Source organism: Apostichopus japonicus, chromosome 16 (genome assembly GCF_037975245.1).
Source record: "Apostichopus japonicus isolate 1M-3 chromosome 16, ASM3797524v1, whole genome shotgun sequence".
Classification (NCBI taxonomy): domain Eukaryota; kingdom Metazoa; phylum Echinodermata; class Holothuroidea; order Aspidochirotida; family Stichopodidae; genus Apostichopus; species Apostichopus japonicus.
The window spans coordinates 27,578,838-27,603,990 of NC_092576.1; the positions used below are offsets into that span (position 1 = coordinate 27,578,838).

General features: G+C 39.0%; 1 protein-coding gene and 1 pseudogene across 1 annotated transcript; one reads left to right on the top strand and one right to left on the bottom strand.

The window, feature by feature from the left end:
* The first annotated feature begins 531 nt into the window (after positions 1-531).
* On the top strand, positions 532-2,604 carry LOC139982497 (leucine-rich repeat transmembrane protein FLRT3-like). Its single transcript, XM_071995392.1, has 2 exons — positions 532-1,948; positions 1,984-2,604. The coding sequence occupies exons 1-2, from the start codon at positions 1,112-1,114 to the stop codon at positions 2,602-2,604; spliced, it is 1,458 nt and encodes a 485-aa protein (XP_071851493.1). The 5' UTR covers positions 532-1,111.
* A 2,817-nt stretch (positions 2,605-5,421) lies between these two features.
* On the bottom strand, positions 5,422-25,005 carry LOC139982498 (2-hydroxyacyl-CoA lyase 2-like; annotated as a pseudogene).
* Positions 25,006-25,153: the final 148 nt, after the last annotated feature.

Consider the following 25,153-nt stretch of genomic DNA (forward strand, 5'->3'; position numbering starts at 1 on the left):
AGTGCCGTTTGGCCGTGACGTTTTGTATCCCTCATGGCGGGTCACGTAAAAAGCACAGAAGTGTTAGAAACCACCATCGATTCCAGAAAATACACACACAGCTTGCTACCGTCGGTAATTGACACTAGTGAACAGTCTATACATACCGCTACGGTCAATACCCACAACACAGTGTACATAGCAGCGATGGACATCGCAGGTCCAGCTAAAGATAACAAGGTATCACGTTTCTGCATTTTGTATCGACAAGAAGAAAACTTCACTTGCAAGCAACGGAAAGTTAACTATTTCATAGCGCGACACGCGGTGTGGGGCAATGCTTTTAACTACCCAAACCCTAACAAAATAAAATTTAAAAAAGAAATCGTTTTTAGACGGTAAAAAATATGCAATTTATGAAAGCTTTCTGCGTTAATTTATACAGTCGTGAAAGGGTTGTGACACTCATTAACATTAACAAACGAATAAATTATGTTTTTGGTTTTTATGTTGTGCTGCTGACATTCTGTATTAATTCATACCGTCGTAAAAGTTATATAATAGAGTTTTAAAAAGTTTATAAATAGATATAGATATATATGTATACATAACAAATAGGGCATTAGAAATCACAATATACAAACACGTCTCACTATACATTGCGTCATTCAAGTTATTGGCACGCTCGTACCTTCTTTTTCAAGTTAGCCGTTTCTAGCTAAAGAACTTTCAGGTAAGTTATTGATGCTCATTTTCTCTTTTTTTTGTGTGGTTGTAATCATGTTTACTGGCAAGTCGATTACTATTTCACAATTATTAAAAGCAAATCTAGCTTCAGTGATCATAGCCAATGTTCGCCTTTCAATAGCAATAACATCGAGAGAGAGAGAGGACTGTCTAGGGGCAAGTCAGGAGAATGTAAACGAATTAATTTCATGAAACTCGCAGCATGCAGATCATTTCAGAGACAGTATTTACAGTTCAGTGGCTCTCTCTCTTACTTTTTCGTAGACGTTCTGAAGTTGCTTGGCATCAATAAGTGACATTTGTGCCAGATATTGTTGTAGAAAAAGACGGTTGTGTGCGTTTGATTTGATTGTGTTTCATCTATGGTATAAGCAAAAATACCCAAATGATAGTCTCGTATCATTTGGAAATTTATCAATTTTTCAACCTAGCACGGCGAAACGACAACATGGAGACGGTAAACATTCAGTTGGCTTTACTGATCCTCGCGTCCAGTGTCCAGGGGGAACCTTGTCCGCAAACCTGTCGGTGCTCTTACGGTAGTATCTTCTGTGACGGAGACAGAGACAACATCACTACAATCTTTCCGATAAACCAATCCTATTCTTGGCCAAGCTCGCTTTTTGTGTCTGATACGGACATTCCAAGTCTTCAGTCAGGACAGATTGTCCTTCCATTTATGCCCAATCTTTTCTCGTTGAACCTTCCCCACAATCAAATTTGGGCTGTGAATGAATCGCTGATTGGTAACAATTCACACATCTCCTATCTGAGTCTAACGTACAACAACTTGACAAGGATTCCGACGGAATTGCTGCTAGTTCTAGAAGATCTCGAGAGTGTTTACTTAGATTGGAATCAAATCGTTTCTGTGCCACCGTTCGCTTTCCACATGAACATGAAACCTCTCTCTCTGTCCTTGACGTACAACAAGATACATACAACCACACCTGACTCATTCAGAGGGTTAGAACAGTTAAGAGAGTTACAACTGTTTGGTAATATCTTAAGCGATTTTCCTCTTGATGAACGTATACATGGTTCACTTACAAACTTAACGAGTCTACATCTCCACGAGAATGTTATGTCCAACATAATATTAACGGTTAATGAATCATGCTTTTCTTCAAGTTTGCTGAGAGTCATTTCCTTCAGGTTCAACAGGCTTAATCGTTTAGAGAAAAATGCATTCTGTGCTTTTAGAAACCTTAACTCTCTGCTCGTGATAACACCATACTTGAAGTAGATGATTTGCTGTTTGGAAGTGAACCACATCATTTAGAGGTTTTGACTTTGCGCAATAATTCCTTAAGTGAAATTCCTACGCAACTACTACTGCATTTGCCTGACATGCGTTTATTATCGTTACGCGCGAACAAAATCACGTATGTGCCGAAAAATGCTTTCGTAAGTAACGATCGCTTAGCTACCGTTTCTCTGTCACATCACTGGATAGTTTCGCTAGACATTTCATCCCTCCAAGGACTAAATAGTCTTGACCTGCTTGATCTGCAAGGAAACAACTTGACCAGATTACCCGAGGGGTTATTTGACCCTGTCGGGGACTTCGGCATCGACTTGCGTGATAATCCTTGGTTTTGCGATTGCAAAATTATATTCCTTAAGACCTGGATCTTGAGAAGTCAATATTTTCGACATGAAATGTTATGCGATAATCCGATCGAATATCGTGGTATAGATGTGAACGCGTTACCGTTTATTCCATGCGTAGCGACGACCAGTAGGCCTACTGTAGTCATGGATACGTCGGTTGCTTTAGTAACATGGAGCTTAGCAAACGACGCACACTATAATAACGGTTCACCAGGCCCTTGCTGTATGTATTGTTATGTTCCTATTCTTTTCGGTCAGAATTGAATAGTAAGTATTCAAACACATATCTTCTACAATACGTAGATACTAAAGGAAAACATAAATTGTGTTTGCTCATGTTTCGGTGTCGAAGACTTTAGCATCAATTTGCATGATAACCCTTGGTTTTGCGATTGCAAAATTATATTCCTTAAGACCAGGCAACCGATACTCATAGCTAGTACAGTAACTACTGTTCATGTTCCACAACCGTGCATCAGTAACTACTGCGCTGTGTTCGTAACACGGTAACAGGTGTTACAGGTGGCACAGTAATTACTGCAAAGCTGTTATACGTTCCCATTTAAGACAAAGAACAGCGCGACTGGACAAGGAGTCTGAGTATTTGACGTGGTAAACTATTACTATATTAAGGCCTATTTTAGACGTGGAGCTACCCATAAGGCTAATCTAGGTTCCTCCTCCCCCACACTCGGTCCCATTTTGTGTATCTGTTTTGTATCTATTTGAGACTTGCACACAATCACCTGTCCGTGAATAATGTTTCAATCAAATGGATTTACTAATACGATTTTAGAAAAAAAGGTTAGGCTATTATCTGAATCTCGCATGCAGTATAAAACTAGGGAGTAGTCTTCGTTTCCCGCCGCCGCGCCTTTTCACCTTTCGGACTCGTAGTTCAACGTGTAACAGGTTTGCAGTAATTACCGTGTCACTTGTAACACAATATTTTTTTGGGTAAAATTACTCATGTTTATGATCCAATAAACTTTTTCTTAATTCATTGTAAATAGTATATTTTCAGCTGTAAATTAACTAATAGCTACCCCGGTTGCAACGATTTTTTAGTTAGAATGAAATACATTATGAGGGTTGAAAATTACATTGCTTCAAAAAGGAACAGCTCACGAAATAAACGACTAAGATATAGAAGATATAGGAAACTCAGAGCATGTTTATCATACTTTATGCCAATGGCTGATAATTAAAATTATACACTGTCTTTTGTTGGCTTCGGTCATTAAATTAACCCCTAGTATGCCTAATCTATGTTGTTATACCATTAATCGAATAAAATTGATTATTGTTTACAATGTTATGCTTTCATTACTTTACAATAAAATTATATAACGATATGATAGATGTTATTACCACCGCACTGTACTACAAATCACGTGAATAAATGATGGGGGAAAAAAATGAAAAAACATTTCATTGGAATGATGATATCAATTGAATATCCAAGTAAAATTGTAATATTTCTAAAGGTCTTAGTCACCCTTATCTTTTGTATTTTTTTTATTGTACACTTGTTTAGTACAGCAGTTATACTGTTCTAAGATTCAACCGTTATTCGTCTTACAGAACACGAGTCTATCTCGATGGCATGTTTATGGTATTGTCACTGGTAGCCCATTTCAACCTCGGTTTTGTTTTCTACGTTTGTCCTCTTGAGACGGAATCTGGCCTTTTTTAAATATAACCAAAGCCTAACAAACTGACATGTGAAAAAACAGAAAATCGTTATGAGACGGTTGAATTATGCCGTTTTTAAAAGCTATCTGCGTTAATTTATAGTCGTGAATGGTTGTGACACTCATTAACAGTAACAAACGAATAAATTATCACTGACAATTTGCTTATAGGCTTACTTTGCTCTGATAACTTCATGTATTAATTCATACCGTCGTAAAGTTTTGATGACAATACGTCACGAAATAAAGCCCATCGTAAAACATAAAAATGCTTCATTTAAGTTATTGTCAGGCCTGCACCTTCATTTTATATTTAAGCAAAGAAATATACCTTCGGGGGTTTTCCCAATTAAATTGCAATTAAATAGAAATAAAAGTATAGCCACCTTATAACTATAGAAATGCCATCACAAAAATAAAACGATGTTCACTGAATTAATAAACACACAGCCCGAATCGCGCTGTCATCGGCTCTAGGATGATTTGCTATGTTTTACCACTGTTACGAGGGCCCATTGTAGCCTAACGCTAATCACTGCTAGTGAGAACCTAATGTTATAATATAGAAAGTATTTGAAATTGCCTACGTGATAAATCAATATTTGAGAAATTAGGTCGGGTTACCGTGTCAGATATCGATACCAAGATTGATTCTACACTTCCATTCAGAAGTTTGAAGAGGACTTTGCTGTGAATACAGTTTTTCAGTCTTTATTTCGGAGAAGGTGAAGAATTTCTGTCTCTGTTGAGGAAGTTCGTTACGCCAGGAGTTGGTGGCTATAAAGCTGATTTTGGACTGACTCTGGTAATATTTAGTCGGCGAGAAGTTCAACTTGTGCTTCACTCGATTGTGGCTGGAAGTCCGTCTTCTATTTTGGAGCATCGCCCGAAAGAAGGTGACTGCTGTTTCTGGGATCGCGAGAAACTTCGCCGAGGACCAGTAAATTTCGCGGTACAACGGACCGAGAATCGTCGTCATCAAGGTCGTGGCCGCTGAGGGATATCGCCGTTGGAAGAGACCAGCGTGTTTTAAAGTGTGTCCTATTTTGTTAAGTTTGTGAGTAATTTTCTATATATTTGTAATTACCACTTATTGTTGTTGATTCAAACTCCATTGTTCAATATAGTTTACGTTCTCACTCAAATTCTCTAGACTCGTCAATTTGTCTGTGTTCCTTACAGAAACGAACCCAGGCTTGTGTCTCGTTAAAATTAATTTTCGAGACCTCTCGCATTCAAACGTAACACTACCAATAGTACGGCTGGCAGCCCTTACAACCTTTTCTAATTTAATCGAAGAATCCTTTGTAAGCAGCCCGTAAAAACAAATAATACTAAAAGTCAGCACGCTTTGTATCACTGACTGGTAAAAAGTACAAGAATAGTGTTGTCGATATTAAAATATTTCAGTTTACGTAAAAAGTACAATCGTTGGCAAGCTTTTGATCTAATTGCATCAACCTGGTCTTTGAAGTTAAGTTTACAGTCAATGATAGTACCTAGATATTTATAGCGGTGCACCTTTTCGACAATCTCATCATTAACCCTGATTTGAGCATGATCATGTGGCTGTTTTCTGAAGTCAAATACTATCTCCTTAGTTTTTTTGCCATTCAATTTGAGGTAGTTTTGGTTGCACCAAGTAACAAAATCTTTGATTTCCTTCTCATACGGAGCAATAACATCGGTTTGCAGTTAACCGGTTATCACGGTATCATCAGCATATTTAATAATAGAACAGATATCGTGTTTACTTCTGCAATCGTTAGTGTATAAGCAGAAAAGGACAGGAGATAGACAGCATCCCTGAGGGGCACCAGTACTAACGGATCGAACATCAGAGCAAATGCCATTAAATTCAACAAACTGTGGTCTGTCTCTTAAATAGTTTTAGATCCACAACAGTAACCTGCAATTTACACCCATAGCTAACAGTTTATTAATTAATAAGTGCCGCTGAATGGAGCTGAAGGCACTCGAAAAGTCAACAAAGAAAGAAAGAAAGAAAATAAACTAGAGCACCAATGGTGCAGAAGCTCATACCTTTTCGAGCTTAAAAATGTAGGGCCCACAAAACTTTATGGCCCACCAAATTTCAGATTCCACCAATTTTGGGCCTAGAGGGATAACCCCCCCCCCTCTGTTAGCAGAATCCTGGCCACACCACTGGCTATAATTCCTATTTTCCCCCCTTTCAATCCTATTTTACCCACTCTCTCAAACAATACCACTGACCTACCCTATTAAACTTTCTCCCCTCTACCTGAGCAGACCTGAAGCACTCCTTGCCAAATTTTGGCTGGCTGCATACTTACCTCAGGCTCAAAGACTTCTAAGAATCGGCAAGTGCTGATTGGCTATAGGGCTCTCATGCTTACAGTTCAACAGTTAATAACAACTCCCAATACTGCTTTGATTCCACTAACAGCCTCTGCAGAGCTTAACCACGAATGTAAACAAACACTGCAGAGACTGGGAGACAAATTAAAGGAAAAAGGTGAAGGCTCAGATTTTTCTAAACGATGGGGATTAATTGTAATTAATTAACTTTTGACCTAAAGTTATTAGGCATCACCTTATTCATACACAATCCAACAATCATCAGTTAAACTTTGAATATGATCCATCAAAATCTTGAGGAGATTGAGATATTTGAAAATATTACAAAGAATGACCCCCGATGACCCCCTAAATGACATTTGACATCAATTTTCCGAACACCCCTCGTAATCCTCATCCCGAGGAACGTAGTGACTAAGTTTCATTATAACTGGCCATACACTGTACAAACAGGAGCAATTTGAAAATATAGGGCCTCGGCCCGGGCCACAAAAGACCCCTAGTTGATCTTTGATCTCAAATTCATGAACACCCTGAAGGTAAAACTTCCATAGTACTATCGTGACAAACCCTCAACATTGTACCATGGAATCTGTAGGAGAAGAAGCATTTTGCGTATTTCCACAAAATGGCCCATTACGGCCCACAGGTGACCTTTGACCCCAAATTTCGGACCATCTCTGATGGCCCTTTACCCAATGGTCCTCGTGTCCAAATTTCATGAAATTCCATCAAACACTGAGCGAGTGGGAGCGGTTTTACCAATTGTTGACGGATAGAGTGATAGACGCCGCACTGTAACAATAGCTCACACCAGCATGCTGGTATGAGCTAATAAACAGAATTTGTGGTAAAGAGAAACAAAGAATGCAATGAAAGAGAATCCACAGTCTTGAGTCGACCCTGTGTGTTTCAACGCAACCTTTTTTGGCTATCGTGCTTTTCCCTCTGATTCTTAAAAGAGTTTCCTCTCACTCAAAAGCGAGCATCTAGTCAGCAAAAACCTCCAGATAGGTCCCGCAAGCAGGACAGCCCTACTCGACTGCTTTAATCTCATCCCTTTAATCTAATCCCTCACACCGATAGAGAGCCTTCCCTGAAGTTTGTTTTTCCGATCAAACAATTGACCAGAGCCGGTTTGTTGTTTTTGCTGTCCTCTTTGGCCTTCATTAGGGTTTCCTTGATTCCTTCTGTTGTCTCCTCGCTGAGACGGTAACCGGTACCGCCGTAGCCTATTGCGACTTTGTCGTAGTCGCAGAACTGTAGAGGACGACGAGAGAAGAACAAACACATATTCAAGAGTTTTCTGATCAGAAAGGTATGTTAAAAACAAAACTTTGCAAAGGATGTGTTTCATTGTATAATACAGTGCTGGTGAAATTTACTTTACCACCTCACAAAGACTGCTATGTATGTAACCGTTGAGTGGCCTGACTGGTCTGTTAACAAATTGTTATCGGTAAATATTTTCAAAACTTGTGTCTTCTCTTTGACCAGCTGATCGGCATATCGACCACTGGCTATTTATCAAAATCCAAACTGAGGCTAAAGAAATGGGTTGTTTAGGGCAGATTAATGAATCGTCACAAGTAACAAGAAGTGGCTTTGTTGTGCCAAAAAAAATGTTCAATATTGGTTTGCTGTTATCGGCAACGAGGCTAAATTTTACAAAAAGATACCGATACACCATCAATGATGCAAATATCGGTGCATACAGACACAACACAATCAGTGTTCTCATAGGCGTAGGAGGCAGGGGGACTGGGAGGGGGGCTGCAGCCAATCGGGCAATATGCCTGGAATTTTTTGGGTACCTACTGAAAGAAAAGTAATTTGCACTGTTTTTTCAATGGTTAAACTTATATTATTATTATTATTATCATTATTATTGTAACGACTTCCCCAATAATTATAACCAATATGGAAGGGAAATAACAGGGCAAATGATTGTATGTTATTGGTGTGCGATGTTATAACCGATACATGCCCTAATGATATGCACATTAACATGATGAACACCAACCACTACCTCCCCCCACTCCCTGCAAGTTTATGAATGATGAAATATCAATGTCTTTTTTTCTCCCCTTGCCAAACTGTTTCAAAGACAAAACCAGAATGATAATACTGAGAGTAAACTCACCGTCAAGTCACAAGCCACCCTGGTGCTGAAGATCTTTTCTTGGTCTCGTACGATCTGAGTCCAGCAGGCGTCGTTACCGACCACCGCTATCACCGGTATCTTATGTCTACTGAAGGTGTCAAACTCGGCCACGCTGTAACCCAGGGTCCCGTCCCCGTAGATGATCCAGACCTCGCAGTCTGGTCGACACAACTTGGCACCGAGAGCGAAACCGCCACCCACTCCCAGAGTGCCAAAGGTTCCGGGTCCAGCCACTTCAAGGGTCCACGGGGCCTAGAGGGAAAGAAGGTTAAACGATTTAGGGATACTAAGATTTAGGAATGAAGTAAAACAGAGAATATTATACAGATACTAAACCATTACAAACAGGATATCTATGATTGGCTGTTGCAATTGGTTACCGCTTGCGAGAAGATATGAACCCATGTATTATTTGCCGTATTGTCACTCTGACGAGCTATTGATCGAAGTAACAGCGTAGCATTTTGTGGTTAATAATTCATGCATCACTTGTGTTGGGACAAATATAGATGTCACTTTCATCAGCTCTGTTTGGACTAATGTTAAATAATGTAAGAAGGACAACCTTTATAGATCACTGGCATACAATACTCAAGACTGTATTGTTGAAGTAACAAGTATATTTTTCACCATTCAAACCAAGGGTGCGTGCATGCAGCTGTTTAATTCAGTGAGAGACGTTTTTATTAGACTGTTCACACCTCTCAACCCACCTCACCTCAAGAAACTACCCCATGTGAAGATGTTAACTGTACTACCAAATGTGTACACTTAAGTAGACTTGAATAAGCTGAAGTAAGTCCACCTCATCCCCACCTTCAAAGTACAGTAACTCCTCTAAGTGTTAACTGTTCAACCTATAACATCAAAGCAAATACTGCTATGACAATGATTTAGAGACACCACACCACACCCACCACAACCCCTCCAACCTCAAGTAATTCAATTTAACTATCTAAACTTCACTAACTGTGAATCAGACCATACAGTAGAACTCTCTTTTCCTCTTAATAATTTCCTTAATTTCCTTTTCTAAATGAATGTCACTTTATTTTCTCCTACCTGAGGATGTCACTTTATTTCCTCCTACCTAAGGATGTCACTTTATTTTCTCCTACCTGAGGATGTCACTTTATTTCCTCCTACCTGAGGATGTCACTTTATATCCTCCTACCTGAGGATGTCACTTTATATCCTCCTACCTAAGGATGTCACTTTATTTCCTCCTACCTAAGGATGTCACTTTATTTCCATCTACCTGAGGATGTCACTTTATTTCCTCCTACCTGAGGATGTCACTTTATATCCTCCTACCTCAGGATGTCACTTTATTTTCTCCTACCTGAGGATGTCACTTTATTTCCTCCTACCTGAGGATGTCACTTTATATCCTCCTACCTGAGGATGTCACTTTATATCCTCCTACCTGAGGATGTCACTTTATATCCTCCTACCTGAGAATGTCACTTTATTTCCTCCGACCTGAGGATGTCACTTTATTTCCTCCTACCTGAGGATGTCACTTTATTTCCTCCTACCTGAGGATGTAAGCTGCGCTGCCTACAAAGTCCCCTCCGTCAGCTACTATGATGCTCTCCTCGTCCATCGCCTCCTCCACCTGGTAGAGGACCTTAAGAGGATTCAGGAAATGATTCACTTTATCTTCAGCTTTCTTCCTGGAATATTAAAACCAAAATACAGCGATTAACGCTTAAATACCCTAAAACGTCATCAGGCGCGTAGCCAGGGGGGGGGGGTGGGATGGGACGACTCACCCTTGAGCATTTTTTTTTGTAAGTTTTTATGACATCACTAGTAATTTCAAACTAGAAAATGCTTAGATGCAACTTGCAAGGCCTGGGAAGTGCCATTTTCAGCGATCTGGGAGGCATTTTCGGCCCAAATTTTCTTGTTTGAATCGCGCCAACTCATGGTGGTGATACGCTTAGATAGCTTCCAATGCTGAATCTACGGCTCCGATAATTCGCCTCCAGGTTTGCCCCTCCCTTGGCAAATTCTTCGCTACGCGCCTGAAAGTCATCTCCTACTGGATGGTAGGACGGTGCGCTGTAAGTTCACAATGCTAAAAGGAACAAATGTCCTTCTGAAAAGACGATAATACCAACAAACTCTCTGATTTTTTGCTGTGTGGTTTAGTTCTACACTTCATCTCGGTGCTTTCGTTTATGGCTTTATCAGCTTCCACTAGATCGACGTGGATTTCGACGTGGATTTATAACTTGTCAAGTTGAGAATGTGACAAAATATTAAAAGGAAGAAACCAGTAATTGTGGTTGATAATGAATTGTGAAAAGTGATTCAGATTACAAATATTTCCGTTTCAACTTTTGTTTATCTTTGGGATGTTTATATTCGATTTGTATCGCTGTATTAATTGGTACTGTAGTTGCAATGTGCAAAAAAGTAATATGAACACAATATAAATGGCAAAACTACACTGGAGACTGCATGTTAAGGTCTAGCTTCATTCATACCGACCACATGGTCTTGTCAACACATTCCCATATCTCTCAAAACAGGCAAAACTTTCAAGACAGGCAAAATCAAATTTGTATCAACCTTTGAGATCTTGTGAACACATTCAGCCCATTATTATATCATTATATATGTCACAGTTAAGTATCTCTTTTAGTATCATTTAGTTCATTTTTGGTAATTTTAAAACTCATATTTTTTTTTTCAACGATAAAAGTTTGAAAAGAGACCTAGGCTCTGACTCGACACTGAACTGAGGAAAAAGTAAAACAGAAGGAAAATGCCCAAGAAAGCGGCTGGACATGCAGACTAACAACTTGAATCACACTTAACAACTCCATTCCCCCCTCTGACCCCCACCCTTTCATTGAGGCTGTGACCATTTGATCATGGTGGTAGCAGGCCAAGGAAAAGTCCTGCAACAGAAGCGAGAGAGATCCCATTTCTTGCAGCAATTTCAGATATTTTACGGAGTTGACTTACAAGTTCGCCGCTTCCTTCTCTTCGTCTCTGGCCTTCAACGATTGTATCCACTCGCTGCTACAGTTGAATCCTGTCAGACCCTTGGATACCTCCAGCAAGAAGGAACCTACATCAGCCTGAACTGCCAGGGCTGGTCTCCACATGACACCGGCATTCTGAACAACAATAACAACAGCAGAAATAAGATCGATTAAAATTGATTAGAAATTAGAAATTAAAATATTATGAATGACAGGAAACTGGTAGATTGGCCACAAGAGAGCCAGTTGGGACAGTTTCTTCATGCTAATAGATAGAAACATGAATATTCATACAATATATCTATGTCTCTGAATATGCATAGAGAGTCCTCTAAATGTAATGAATATGTATATACTTACAAGAAGAAGTTGACTCTTGTTTCTGTTGACAGCTATGATCTTGGATCGTTTACTGAGCACTCGACCGTAGTTAAGTCTGAAGTCAGGAACAGCACCTGGGAAGTGGGAGACATTACAAAAAAGGGGGTTGAATGCCTTGGAAGCACAGCACATAAGTGAACCACTGGAGGAAGGGTTCTCAAATTCATCACAGATAGGGTCTCATTGGGGGTGCGTGCAGTGCGAGAATGTTACCAGTTAATAGGCTGGGGTAGATAGGTGTGCATAGGTACAGGTCGGTGAGGAGTGAAGTAAGTCCAGAGTAGATACCAGTCACTTCACCCAACTCCATTCATTTTTCTGGTGATTTTTCTGACCGGAGTCTGGTCGTCGAATAGTCGGTTTCCGAATTACCTCACCGGGAAGAATTTTACAAGGTTCTCCCTATCGTATTACTCTTGATATTCAGAGGTTGACAAATGCCTTGTCGAAACAATGCAAACACGTCTCATGAGAAATCAGATTTAAAAAAAACAAGAGAGAAACGCCAAAAGGGTTTTCCAAGAAAAATGTTGAAAAGGAAAGATGACAACCTGACGATAATTTGCATATTGTATCTACAAGCGATCTGAATTATTACTGATATACTGATATATACCATTAAACAGTAAACCTTCAAGAATGTTGTAAGTGTACAGGTTTTATATTACTACTCCTGCTACATTCTTAAAATAAGGAAACTTTCAATATCATCTCCAAACCAGTACCGTCGTATGTAGTATATTTTAAGGCACATTTTATATGTAGCATATTGTAATGCACATTTTGTATATAGCATATTTCAATGCACATATTAAATGCAGAATATTTTAATGCACATTTCGTATGTATCATATTGTATTGCACATTTGGTATGTATCATATTGTAATGCACAATTTGTATGTAGTATATTGTAATGCACATTTTGTATGTAGCATTTTGTAATGCACATTTTGTATGTAGTATATTTTAATGCACATTTTGTATGTAGTACATTTTAATGTACATTTTGTATGTAGCATATTGTTATGCACATGCAATATATTTTATATATTTTGTATGTATCATATTGTAATGCACACTTTGTATGTAGTATATTTTATTGCACATTTTATATATAGCATATTGTAATGCACATTTTGTATGTAGTACATTTTAATGCACATTTTGTATGTAGTATATTTTAAGGCACATATTAAATGCAGCATATTTTAATGCACATTTTGTATGAAGCATATTTTAATGCACATATTAAATGCAGCATATTTTAATGCACATTTTATATGCAGCATATTGTAACACACATTTTGTATGTAGTACATTTTAATGCACATTTTGTATGTATCATATTATATTGCACATTTTGTATGTATCATATTGTATTGCACATTTGGTATGTATCATATTGTAATGCACAATTTGTATGTAGTATATTTTAATGCACATTTTGTATGTAGCATATTGTTATGCACATTTGGTACGTATCATATTGTAATGCACATTTTGTATGTAGCATTTTGTAATGCACATTTTGTATGTAGAATATTGTAATGCACATTTTATATGTAGTACATTTTAATGCACATTTTGTATGTAGTATATTTTAATGCACATGTAAATGCAGCATATTGTAATGCACATTTTGTATATGTAGTATATTGTAATGCACATTTTATATGCAGCATATTGTAATGCACATTTTGTATGTAGCATATTGTTATGCACATGCAATATATTTTATATATTTTGTATGTATCATATTGTATTGCACATTTGGTATGTGTCATATTGTAATGCACAATTTGTATGCTAAACTAGAGTACTGTACTGTACACGGTAATAAGGCGGTCCTACAAATCACTCCACTCACATGTTGACAATTTTACTCATTAAATCTCCTTTTGGTGAGTTCAATTCGACCCCCTTCAGTACGTTCTGGTAGTCGTAGAGGACGTCAATGGGGAACTCAACGAATACTGGACCTGGAAGTATAAATGTTATGAGTTATATAGATATTATATATATATATATATATATATATATATATATATATATATGTATATATATATATATATTGTCATATTAGAATAGTATAATTTAGTTAATTTGAATGTTTATGACAGAAGAAGTCAATCTGTCAGCTGTTTATTTTAGAAAGTTTTTCAAGTAACTTTAACTTTAGTCAATCCTGGTTGTTGTTGTTGGAAAGTAGTATCCAGGGATGTAGGACAATTTACATAAACCCTAATCCCTCTATTCACTACAAAAGTACAAGGTAGCATAATTGAGTATGTATACAAAAGAAACATCACCAGGTCAGGGCATAGTTAATATAATACAAAGGTACAGGGTAGCATAGCATAGCTAGTGCACACAAAAGAAACCTACCAGGGCAGTACATAGTCAAGATGACAATGTATTGTATTGCCAAGTTATGCTAATTGATGCACTATTAATTATGCGTGACATCACATCCAGCCAGTGAAGTGAGTGTTGGATAAGATTTTTATTCACTCTCCAAAATACCATCATCGGATTGAGTCCTGCTATATCTCTTAGCTGAAAAAGACGGAGCTACAGTAATGTGATTTTCATATCATGGGGCACTATATAAGATACCTGTATTGAAGCCTGGGCTAGTATACTGTAATTTATAACTGGCATTTTACTGTAAAATCTGAAAACACAATTATTTCCTGGAGACTCCAGATTCATTCAATATGTAGTGTTCTGGATAGGGAAGCTTGTCGGCAGAGTTGGAATGAGAGTACATTACCTGACCGGATAAAATAAGCTGTATTGCAGAGCTCGTCTGACAGTTTAAGAACTGGCACCATTGTAAGTAGAAACTTGTTATATAAATATGTTCTGTATATGTAATATTTGGGATGCAACCACTTTAAAGTTTGTATACTTTTGGAGGTGCACAAATGTCAGTTTAATTTTGTGTAGTAATTTTTCATTATGTTGGATAGTAAAAGTCACGCCTTAATTGACTTTCCTTAAGAAAGTGGATGTTTGCTATGATTGTAATAGTGATGGTGACTTTTATAGCACTAAAAATTAATTCAAACTAATCTTGGCAGAGAGTGGTTATATGTTTAGTGTAGTGAACATGAGGTTAGTGTGCATAAAGGAAAGTTATGATGTGCTCACCATAGCTTTGGAGTAGGAATGTATATATGTTTGAGTTTAACCAATTTTTTGTTTGTATGTGGAACAAACTAAACTTTGTTCAAGATTCATATATGGGTTATTGTTACAATTTTTTTATTATAAATTTTTGCAACATATTTAGTATATTGTATTTGGACAAAGTACTATCAGAGAATTTGATTGTGTATTTTGTTCCGATACAGTGCCACTCTCCTCACATTGAGTCGAAGACCGGAAGCTTTTGAGGATAGTTTTTTCACCGACTATAACACCTACCACAACCTGATATCAGCAACCGCATGTCAACAAGTATTGTCAACATCTTTAGGCAATATTCGTCATAGTGACAACTCAGAATTCATTTTTCTTAAGATAATTGTTAAATCAGAATTTCATGATGTAAAGGGGGGAAAGCTCTTCAGACTAGAAGAGGTAGTCTCATTCTTTTGTAGAGAAAAGAATATCCTATAAATATATATATTAAGACTAAATTTATACGTACCAGTTTGCTCTCTCGCAATTGAAAAAGATCCAGGGGTATCAAAACTTTGGAAAGTCTTAAACTTTTCAGTAGTTAAGCTAAATCTAGCATATACCATCCTCTGGTAAAGATTGCGCCAAAGCAATCCGTTATCTCTAAGTATTCAGGAGTCATATGTGTTCTTAAGGAGTATTACAGAGCGTTGTAACCTTTATTTTCCATGTTCCTTTTTTTATTCTTTTAAGGAGAAAGTTCCTCCTCAATAAATACATAAGAAGTTGAATTTATAAAACTTGTTCTGTATCATTAGTTGGTTGGAGTATTTCTTTTTTACATTGCATATTGATTTTGGATAGCCGCTAGGCGAATGTGTCGCATTGCCACTTGCATTCTTTTTGTGGGTGACATTTCATTTTTTATATTTATATATATATATATATATAAATATAAATATAAAAAATGAATATGTAGCAAGTGGTATGACAGACATATATAAATCAATAAAGAATAACACACCAGAAAAATTCCACTTCACGACCGGTTTCGTCCTTTTGGGACTCATCAGGCGAAGGTAGGAATCAAACCACGGATCTTCGTGTCACGAACCGAAGTCCGTACCACTCGACCACAGTGATTCTACTGGTGTGTTAAAGCGTATAAATTGGCTTTGAATAACTGTCATTAAGGGCGTATTACCCAAGTGTTATGATTGTACAGAGTGCACCCCTGGCGCTGGCAATTTTACACAGAATAACCACTCTTTAGGCAAGCCAAGCCGTAAATAAGAAATGAATATGTAGCAAGTGGTATAACAGATATATATAAATTAATAAAGAATAACACACCAGAAAAATTCCACTTCACGACCGGTTTCGTCCTTTCTGTCATACACACTATAGTCACTCAGTGCAGGAGGATACTGTACATTCAATATGATGACATCTGAAGGATACAGTCACTGTGTGACACCTCAGACAGGAAAGCAGTCACATTGTGACTGCACCAAAGTCAGAGCTACCAGAAGTTAATATCACAAATGTTTAGATCCTATTTAACACAAAATCTTAAAATTTGGTGTTGGGGGTTTGTTAATGAACTTAAATACAAAATGTGACTGACTTGACATCAATGACTGAATATTCATAAGTTTAACCTAATTTTACTTACCTGGCGTATCAGACGGGGCCACCCGTATGGCCTCCCTCAAGACTGGGGCGATATCTCGGACAGTTTGGACCGCTGCGCAAAACTTGCAGAGCGGTTTAAATAACGACATCTGATCTATATCTTGGAGGGCACCTCGACCCTGAAAATGAAGGATAAATCAGCTAGTATAAGGGCATACTGTACAATGATCTCTCTCCCTGATTAAGGAACATTTTGCAATGAAGCTTTGAGCAACACGGTGTGTCCCCCCCCCCGTTTCATCTGAACTCCAAAAAGGGGAGGCAGATTTAAAGCATCAGGTACAGTAGGGTGGGAGGGAGAGAACATCCACTTGTTTTATCCCAACATTTTGACTTTTGAGATGAATAAAAAACCAAATTTTTGCACCTCCTATTTCAGCGAAGCGTCTACACAGTAGGCTATGATTAATCAGGACGGTGATAATGATTTTGCTAAAATCTGCTTAATTTTAATATCTTAAACTGCAAACTTTGCACAGATTGTCTTTATGTCAAACACTTCGGTCTCGTACTCTAAAATATTACACAGCACACACATTATTAACAACATTTTGCTTGTAAAAGCACCATTGCTCACTCAATCCCCCCCCCCCTCATAAAGACCCTAGGTCTGGTATACATACATTTTGTACTGTTTGTGTCTTGGTTGTGGGAGGTGGGGAATCATGGAAACCAGTTTGTATCCACAGCAGAACCATAAACCACATTCGCCCTACTGTATGCAAACCCCCTTCAACTACTTTAGGCCTACACATGTCCCTATTCCCAGTTAGCTTACAAGGGTTAATCAAGACAGGCAGACATCACCCTAGAGTCCTATTGTCCTACTGTACTGTACAGTAGTTCAACACTCATCCCATTCTTGTTTTTTTCTCTCTCTTGCAGATATCTCCAACTGCACCTGTGTAGCTGTAGATAGTCCACCCATTCTGTACGTGGCTTGGGGTCAAATTCACTCCAGCCGGAAGCATAGATCTACACTAAGAGATCATTGAGCTTGTCCATACAACATTACAGTACTCTAAGTTCAATTGGCTAAACTGGTGCCTAAGAAAGTTCTTTCATTTACCGTACAGTATGTTGTTGACCACATTGTAGTATTGGCCACCTACTGTGAAGAGCCTACAATACAGTATAATGCCATACTGTATGTACAATGTCGACCACTTTGTAGCATTGCCCCCCCCCCCCTTATTGTGAAATGACTACAATACAGTACAGAACAGTATAATGCCATACAGTACAATGTTGACCACATTGTACATATTGTTGGCCCCCTACTGTGAAAATCCTACACTACAGTATAATGTAGACCATGTTGTATTGGCCCCCTACTGTGAAAAGCCTACAAATACAGTATAATGTCGAACACGTTGTATTGGCCACCTACTGTGAAAAGCCTACAAATACAGTATAATGTAGACTAGGTTGTATTGGCCACCTACTGTGAAAGCCTACAATACAGTGTTATGTAGACCACGTTGTATTGGCCACCTACAGTACTGTGAAAAGCCTACCATACAGCATTATCCTGATATGAAAATTTGGTTCCCATCAAGACCCAAATGGAATGTCCCATCTACGGCAATGTCGAGAAGTCTTTTGAGAAACAGCTGTGCTGACTACGAGATGGCAGATGAAGGAAGTGGATCATAAGGCCCGAATGTGGGTGTAACTGAGAGGGGGGGGGGGGGGTGTGTGCTTCTTGTGGAGTAGAGACATGCATCCTGGGAGAAGTGATGTAAATATTTTTGTACCTTTAATAGCGAAACAGCTGCTCCTCCCATTAACAGGACCGGAGTCTCGGCCATCTGTGCGTTCTTCACCGCTGTGATGGTGTTTGTGAGACAGGGGCCCGCGGTCACCACAGCTCTACCGATGGCACCGGTCATCCTGGCCACTGCATCGGCGGCAAAGACAGCCGTTACCTGGGAAACGAAGATTGAAACAATTTGACTGAAGTACTATAGCAGAACTACTGTACAAACACTGTTATAGCTGGCACTGGAGCAGATATAGGAATTTATGATATCAAATTGGATTTCTCATAAACAAATAAAGTCATAGATATATGTGATGAGACAAGTGAACATCAAACCAGCTGTCTGTTTTCATACAGCTCTGTCATGATTGTTTTTCCATATTTTTCCCAATACGAAAAACATGTGTAGACACTTTGGGTGGTAGAATGAGAAGGAGGTCACTGACCGGATCTGACCGGTCACTGAGGGTGCACAGTGTTAAAAGATTACCAGGGCATACTAGACACGGTAGAATGCGGTGCTAAGGTTGTGTGGAGACAGGTAAGCAGGGGACGAAGTTAATGTTTAAATTACAAATCTCAACTTTTGGGAACCACATAAATACAGTATTGTTCATACACATCCTCATACCATACTGTAGGATAATAGTTTTGGTCCCCAACATGAAAAGTAAGTCACACATTGGAGAGCTGTGAGTGTGCTGAGTCACTGTTAACAGACTGTACATCCCTTGTTATACAACTTACGGTAGAGCCTATAGACCCATCTACTGTACATTTTTCACTGTCAGAACCTTCTTGAATAGTAGGTGATTGCTTCTGTTATTACGTTCTACCCAGATGGCACCTATGTTCTACAGTAGTAGCCAGCCTGCTGTTACCTCTTGTTGTTATTATTGGAATTATGGTATTTTGACAAATCACATTTTTGGGGCCTGAACATTGTTTTATCTCTGACTGAGTATGCTTGGATCTCAGAGAGGGGTTCACCCGGTTGACCAAACAGCCTTTAGTGTTCATGTTTTGTAGGCAGGTTCTGTATGCATTAATCTTGTATTAGTAGGAGGCGAACCATATATTTGTTGGTATTTAATGACCTTTACATGCATAACTGTACAGTCAAAAACTTTATGAATGTTTAGACTAGTTGATAGACAAGTTTAAAGGTGATAGGTCTGTTTTCTACTGTATACAGCAAACAGTGTACAGTTCATGACAGATATATTTCCATGACGAACGAAGTAGATAAATATGTTCAGTGTGATTGATGTTACGATGGCGTGTGCAACTTAAAGAAAATGTATGGAGGGAGAAAAAAACAAAATTCTAGACAACCGCATGTGCTTACTAAAATCTACAAGCAAACCATTCTATGGAACTATAAAGTCTGTAAAGAGTTTTAGAGGAAAATTGTCAAAGTTAGACTGATTTCACTACATGATACAGAAGGAGATAAACTGTACAAAACTGTTAGAGCAAGTAGATGAGAAAGTGTAACAGTTAGTGAGAGGACAGGTGAACAAGGAAAGCACAGTATATACTTGAGTGTGATTCAGTCAACAGCACTACTCCAGATAGAGGGTGCTCAGGTTGTGGGGAGACAGGTAAGCGAGGAACAGAGTAAATCATTTATCGGTACATTGCACAGCAATTTGCTGTGCAAAAGCAGGAAATTGTTATCCAAGTGCAAAGATGTATGTATGGTATATGTAAGCAGCTTTTGTAAGCATGTAACCATAGTATTTTACACAGGAACCATAGTATTTTACACAGAATCCAGGGTAGTTTACACAGAATCCAGGGTAGTTTACACAGGAACCAGGGTATTTTACACAGGAACCAGGGTAGTTTACACAGGAACCAGGGTATTTTATAAGACAGGAAGTTGAAAAAGCCTGTTACTGTACACTGTACTGTTGATGTACCAAATTTTAACACTTAACTGTTTTTTTTTTGAATTATTGCCCTGGTGATTGAAACAGTGAGGTTATGTGTAAAATTATATATATATAGTAGAGTGTTGTGGTCAAGTGGTAAAAGGCAGTGGGCTTGTAAAATAAGGTTTGCAGGTTTGAGTCCTGGCCAGATCATTGCGTTGTGTCCTTGGGCAAGGCATTCCACTGCATCGTTACCCAGGTCACCAGGTGTATCAATTGGGACTTGTGAGGTAACTTGTAAATATACAGTAGTCCCACGCACCGGTTTGCAGCTGCACCCTATGGGAAATCCCCCAAAGGACACATAGGACGGGGGTTGTGCACTGTAGTGCCCCAGAAGGGATTGTTTGAATTGTGCACACTTTGGTGGGTGGGTGTGACGACAAGTTAACAATGACCAGGGGTTAAGTGTTGTAAAGTACTGTACTCCTGTGATGACCCTTGGCCTTGGCCCTGACTGTAAAACCTTCAATTTTCAACTAAAGCACTGATAATACAGTGAACTGCTGTAAACTGTATCTCTCTATTTGGATTCCATCATTGTACAGTTGCAGGTACAGTACAGTATGACACCATTAACTAGCTAAATAGCTCATTAAAGTCTCTGAAATGAAAATATTGTATAAAGCTATGCACCCAAGCATCACAACCTATGTACCAGTTGATTGTTCATACAATTATACATGTTTTGTTTTTAAACAACCATCTGTTAGTATTGTCCAAAGAAATTTGGGCTCTTTTGAGAAGAACTTAGTATCTTTTTCTTTAAAAGAAAGAAAGATAAAAGTTCATAATTAAATGTGTTTTATTATGTTTTGCATAGACAGGCCTACAGTAGTTTGTGATTGTACAGTATATATACAGTATACTACTTAAGGTTCATTTATCAAAAACAAAACAAAATGTCCCATGGTCTGGACGGACAAGCAGTTTTGAAGACTTTGCGGCCCGGGCTAGGATATAGCGTCCCGGCCACGGAATTCTGTGTATTTGTAACAATGCTGGCATTACTTAAGAGTGCTAATTATTGTCAAAATAGATCTACAGTACTGTACAACTCTGATGCATACTGTACAGGTGCAGTATACATTATGTGCTCAGGCTATTAATAACTGCAAGCAAACACTGTAACTGTAACGTAATGTAACATACTGTTACATATTGTACTGTATCAATGATAATACTGTAACTCTACTTTTCTAAGATTGGTGGTCCGTTCCCCCCCACCCCCCTCCCTCTACACTCTCCTAATGAAGAATAAAGAAAAACAGGGATTACATTTGGAGAATTTGAAAACACTTTTTTCTTCTCGCATAATAATACATGTATGGCGGCAAACGTTACTTGGCTTTGCAAGGAGTCTGCCTTACCATGACGACCTATTAAGGCCCGGTCACACTATACCGATTTTTTATCAAAATGCTATCCGATTTTTCCCTAGGAACCAGTTTTCGTTCGGGTCTTCTAGCCACTGTGATAAAGGACCTGATTTGCTATCTGTTGAGCCATTCCGATGTGGAATTAGCCCTCTCCTAACTTTTGATATTGACTCTGTTTCCTTTTATCGGATAGCTATCCGATTTCTCTTCCGATTTTTATCATTTTTCGATGTGACGTCACTTCAGAATGTAGTCCGTTCCAGATCTGGAGTAGGTTTTCGAATATTCCACTGCAGTCATTACATTCACTACCACAAACCTCACTCTTCGACCTATAATCGGAAAAATCGGTCCGTTTTCCGATAAAATATCGCTGTAGTGTGACCAGGGCTTTACCGTGGCTTACCTCATGCCTCGTGTTTATCACTCGGATGCCTTCTCTCTCCGCTGCGACGTTAATCGGTGAAATGTGACCTCCGCATAGTGTGAAGAGGAACTTGACCCCATGAGCTTTCAGAACCTCAGCCACGATGTCACCTCCATTACTCTTGCTGTTTACAGCAGGCTATGAAAATATGAAAAAAGCAAATTATTATGAAATGTGATTGCAAACTGAGGGGAGGGAGGGGATGGGGGGAGGAAGGAGGGGATGGGAGGGGAAGGAGGGGATGGGAGGGAGGTGGGGGAGGGGCAGGGATGTGGGGTTTTGAATGTAATGCGGTACTTGACCCCATGAACATTCAGAACCTCAGCCACGATGTCACCTCCATTACTTTTGCTGTTTACAGCAGGCTATGAAAATATGAAAAAAAGCAAATTATTATGAAATGTGATTGCAAACTGAGGGGAAGGAGGGGATGGGAGGGGAAGGAGGGGATGGGAGGGAGAAGGTGGGGGAGGGGCAGGGATGTGGGGTTTTGAATGTAATGTGGTACTTGACCCCATGAACTTTCAGAACCTCAGCCCAAGGGTTGAAATAAGCGGGCGCCCAGGCGCTATTCGCGCCCGCAAGCACTAAAATAGCGCCCCTGGACATGAAAATACAATACGCACAGGCGCTACTTTGTTGGCAAATATGCGCCCGCATACTCCTGTAAATATCAGCCTTATCATGCACTGCACCGAAGCCTGAAACTACATTGCATGCTAGTGCTATATAGTAACTGCTAGCGATTTGATAAATCACTGATCGATCGAGTGCGTGCACAATAGCACTGGTGCACATGGTTTACTGTATATATCGCACAACACCTGTACTGATACGTACATACATGCCGTACTTGAATTTTGTTTCTCCTTTTTAGCTCCTGGTAGTGAGAAAATAGCTCCTGGTCCTACTGCAATTTCCACGAACCAGGAGCCACTTTTTTTAGAAAGTGGCTCATGGTCCAGAAATCCTTATTTTAACCCTTGCCTCAGCCACGATGTCACCTCCATTACTGTTGCTGTTTACAGCAGGCTATGAAAATATGAAAAAAGCAAATTATTATGAAATGTGATTGCAAACTGAGGGGGAAGGAGGGGATGGGAGGGGAAGGGAGGGGAGGGAGGAGGAAAGGTGGTGGAGAGGCAGGGATGGGGGGTTTTGAATGTAATGTGGTCCATGTCATCTTTCACTTGCAGAAAAGACCAATAAGTTGATAACAATTTGAAGTGAGCTCTAATTATTCACTCCCCAGCTTGTCTTTGCTCCCATAGTCAGTGACTCGTTGATTTGATATAATATTTTTCGATATATAGCTTAAGTTCAAGGATTGCTCGGTGCTTGTATACATAGGTACAGATAACACATGCCTGACATATTGTAGTACCCTTAAATAAGGCTAGTGTACTGCTGTAAAGTTGTAGCATTGCATGGGCATGAGCCCTGGCAAATGAATCCCAGTTTGTGTAGTGCAAATCTTCAATGTAAACTAAACACAGTGTTTAAAAGCTAGTAACTTATAAGGGAGTTACTGCAGAATACCACTCTTGGAACCGTATAATTTGTACGGCTTAGCCAGCTACGCAGTCACTCATTTGGGACAAATATTTTTCAGAATGATGCATCACTACAATGTGTTGTCTGTACTGTACATGCATAATTACAATACAAGAATGTAGTAATATTGTAGGCCTCTAGGCTAGCACTAGGTCTTTGCACTAAATAAAAGCCTTGAAAAGTATCTTGTTTGACTGCACATGGGGCATAGGCTCTTTGTTCGTGGTCAATGAGCCACAACGCAGAATAGGCTGGCATTTACTGGAACAAAATATATCTAAAGGCCTTCAAGAGAGTTTCCAGTGTAGCTACCTTGATAACAAGAATTAAGTACAGTAGTATACATTTAAAAATTTAACAGTTCCTTGGGCAGTGAAAGTAAGTGTGTACTGTAACAACATAGCTGAATGAAAGGTGAAGTTAAATTAGTTGCAGGGTACTCTACAATTGCGATTCATGGAATTCTTTTCTCAAACTTCTGACCTACGCTTGGGTAAAAGTTTATAACGTCTATTCAGGGCATAAAGCAGGCATCTAGGTGTCAACTACTGTACACTACCAGAGCTTAATAGCGAGCGTAACGAATCATCTCTAACAGTTAGGCTACACTGTAATAGTTAGGCTAGATGTTCACAGCCGACACATTGCTGTGTGCTACTACGTTTATCACAGCCCCCTGACTACGTTGATGCTTCCGTATTCACTATAACTGACAAGTAGAAAAAAATAACATAACGTTAAAACGAATTTTTTTACTATACACTTTAGGCCTAAAGTTTCTTAGAGTCGAACCACATTGATCGAATCGAAACAAAGCGAACGCAACGTTACAAATTTCAGGAAGTATTGTGATGGTATGACCTTCGAAGCGTGCGACATTGAGCAACAATCCCTGATAAGCAATATCACTATGCTCAACGAAAACTTGAAGAATAAATTAACAAAGGATATTGCAAAAAGAGTATTAAATAACTTACGGGATGGAAGAATTGATAGATTATACTATATTTATGTACAGCAAAGGCAATTGCTGCTAAAAGAAGCAAAACGACCGTTCCAATCGTGTACAGAAGCACTTCCACAATCGCCATTTTTGAGAACGGGTGATCAAAATGTCTTGTACGTACTACTAGTAGTGCGGTTGTGGTTTCATGAAGTAAACTTAATTAACTGTCCGCGCTGAGATTGACCGTTACAAATACATACAGTAAAATTCTGACCTTACTTACCAGTCCAGTTTCGAACCTCTGGACATACAATCAGCGTCCATAGCCTAGCTGGTTAGGGTGTCCACGTACAAAGCGGGAAGCCCGGGTTCGAATACCGGTGAAGGCTGGAATTTTTTCACTGTTCT

Excerpts from the sequence above, each read along its gene's own strand:
- LOC139982497 (XM_071995392.1), top strand. The coding sequence starts at position 1,112 with ATGATAGTCTCGTATCATTTGGAAATTTATCAATTTTTCAACCTAGCA. Across the intron at positions 1,949-1,983 it reads GAAACCTTAACTCTCTGCTC|TTTGGAAGTGAACCACATCA; the intron begins GTGATAACACCA and ends GATGATTTGCTG.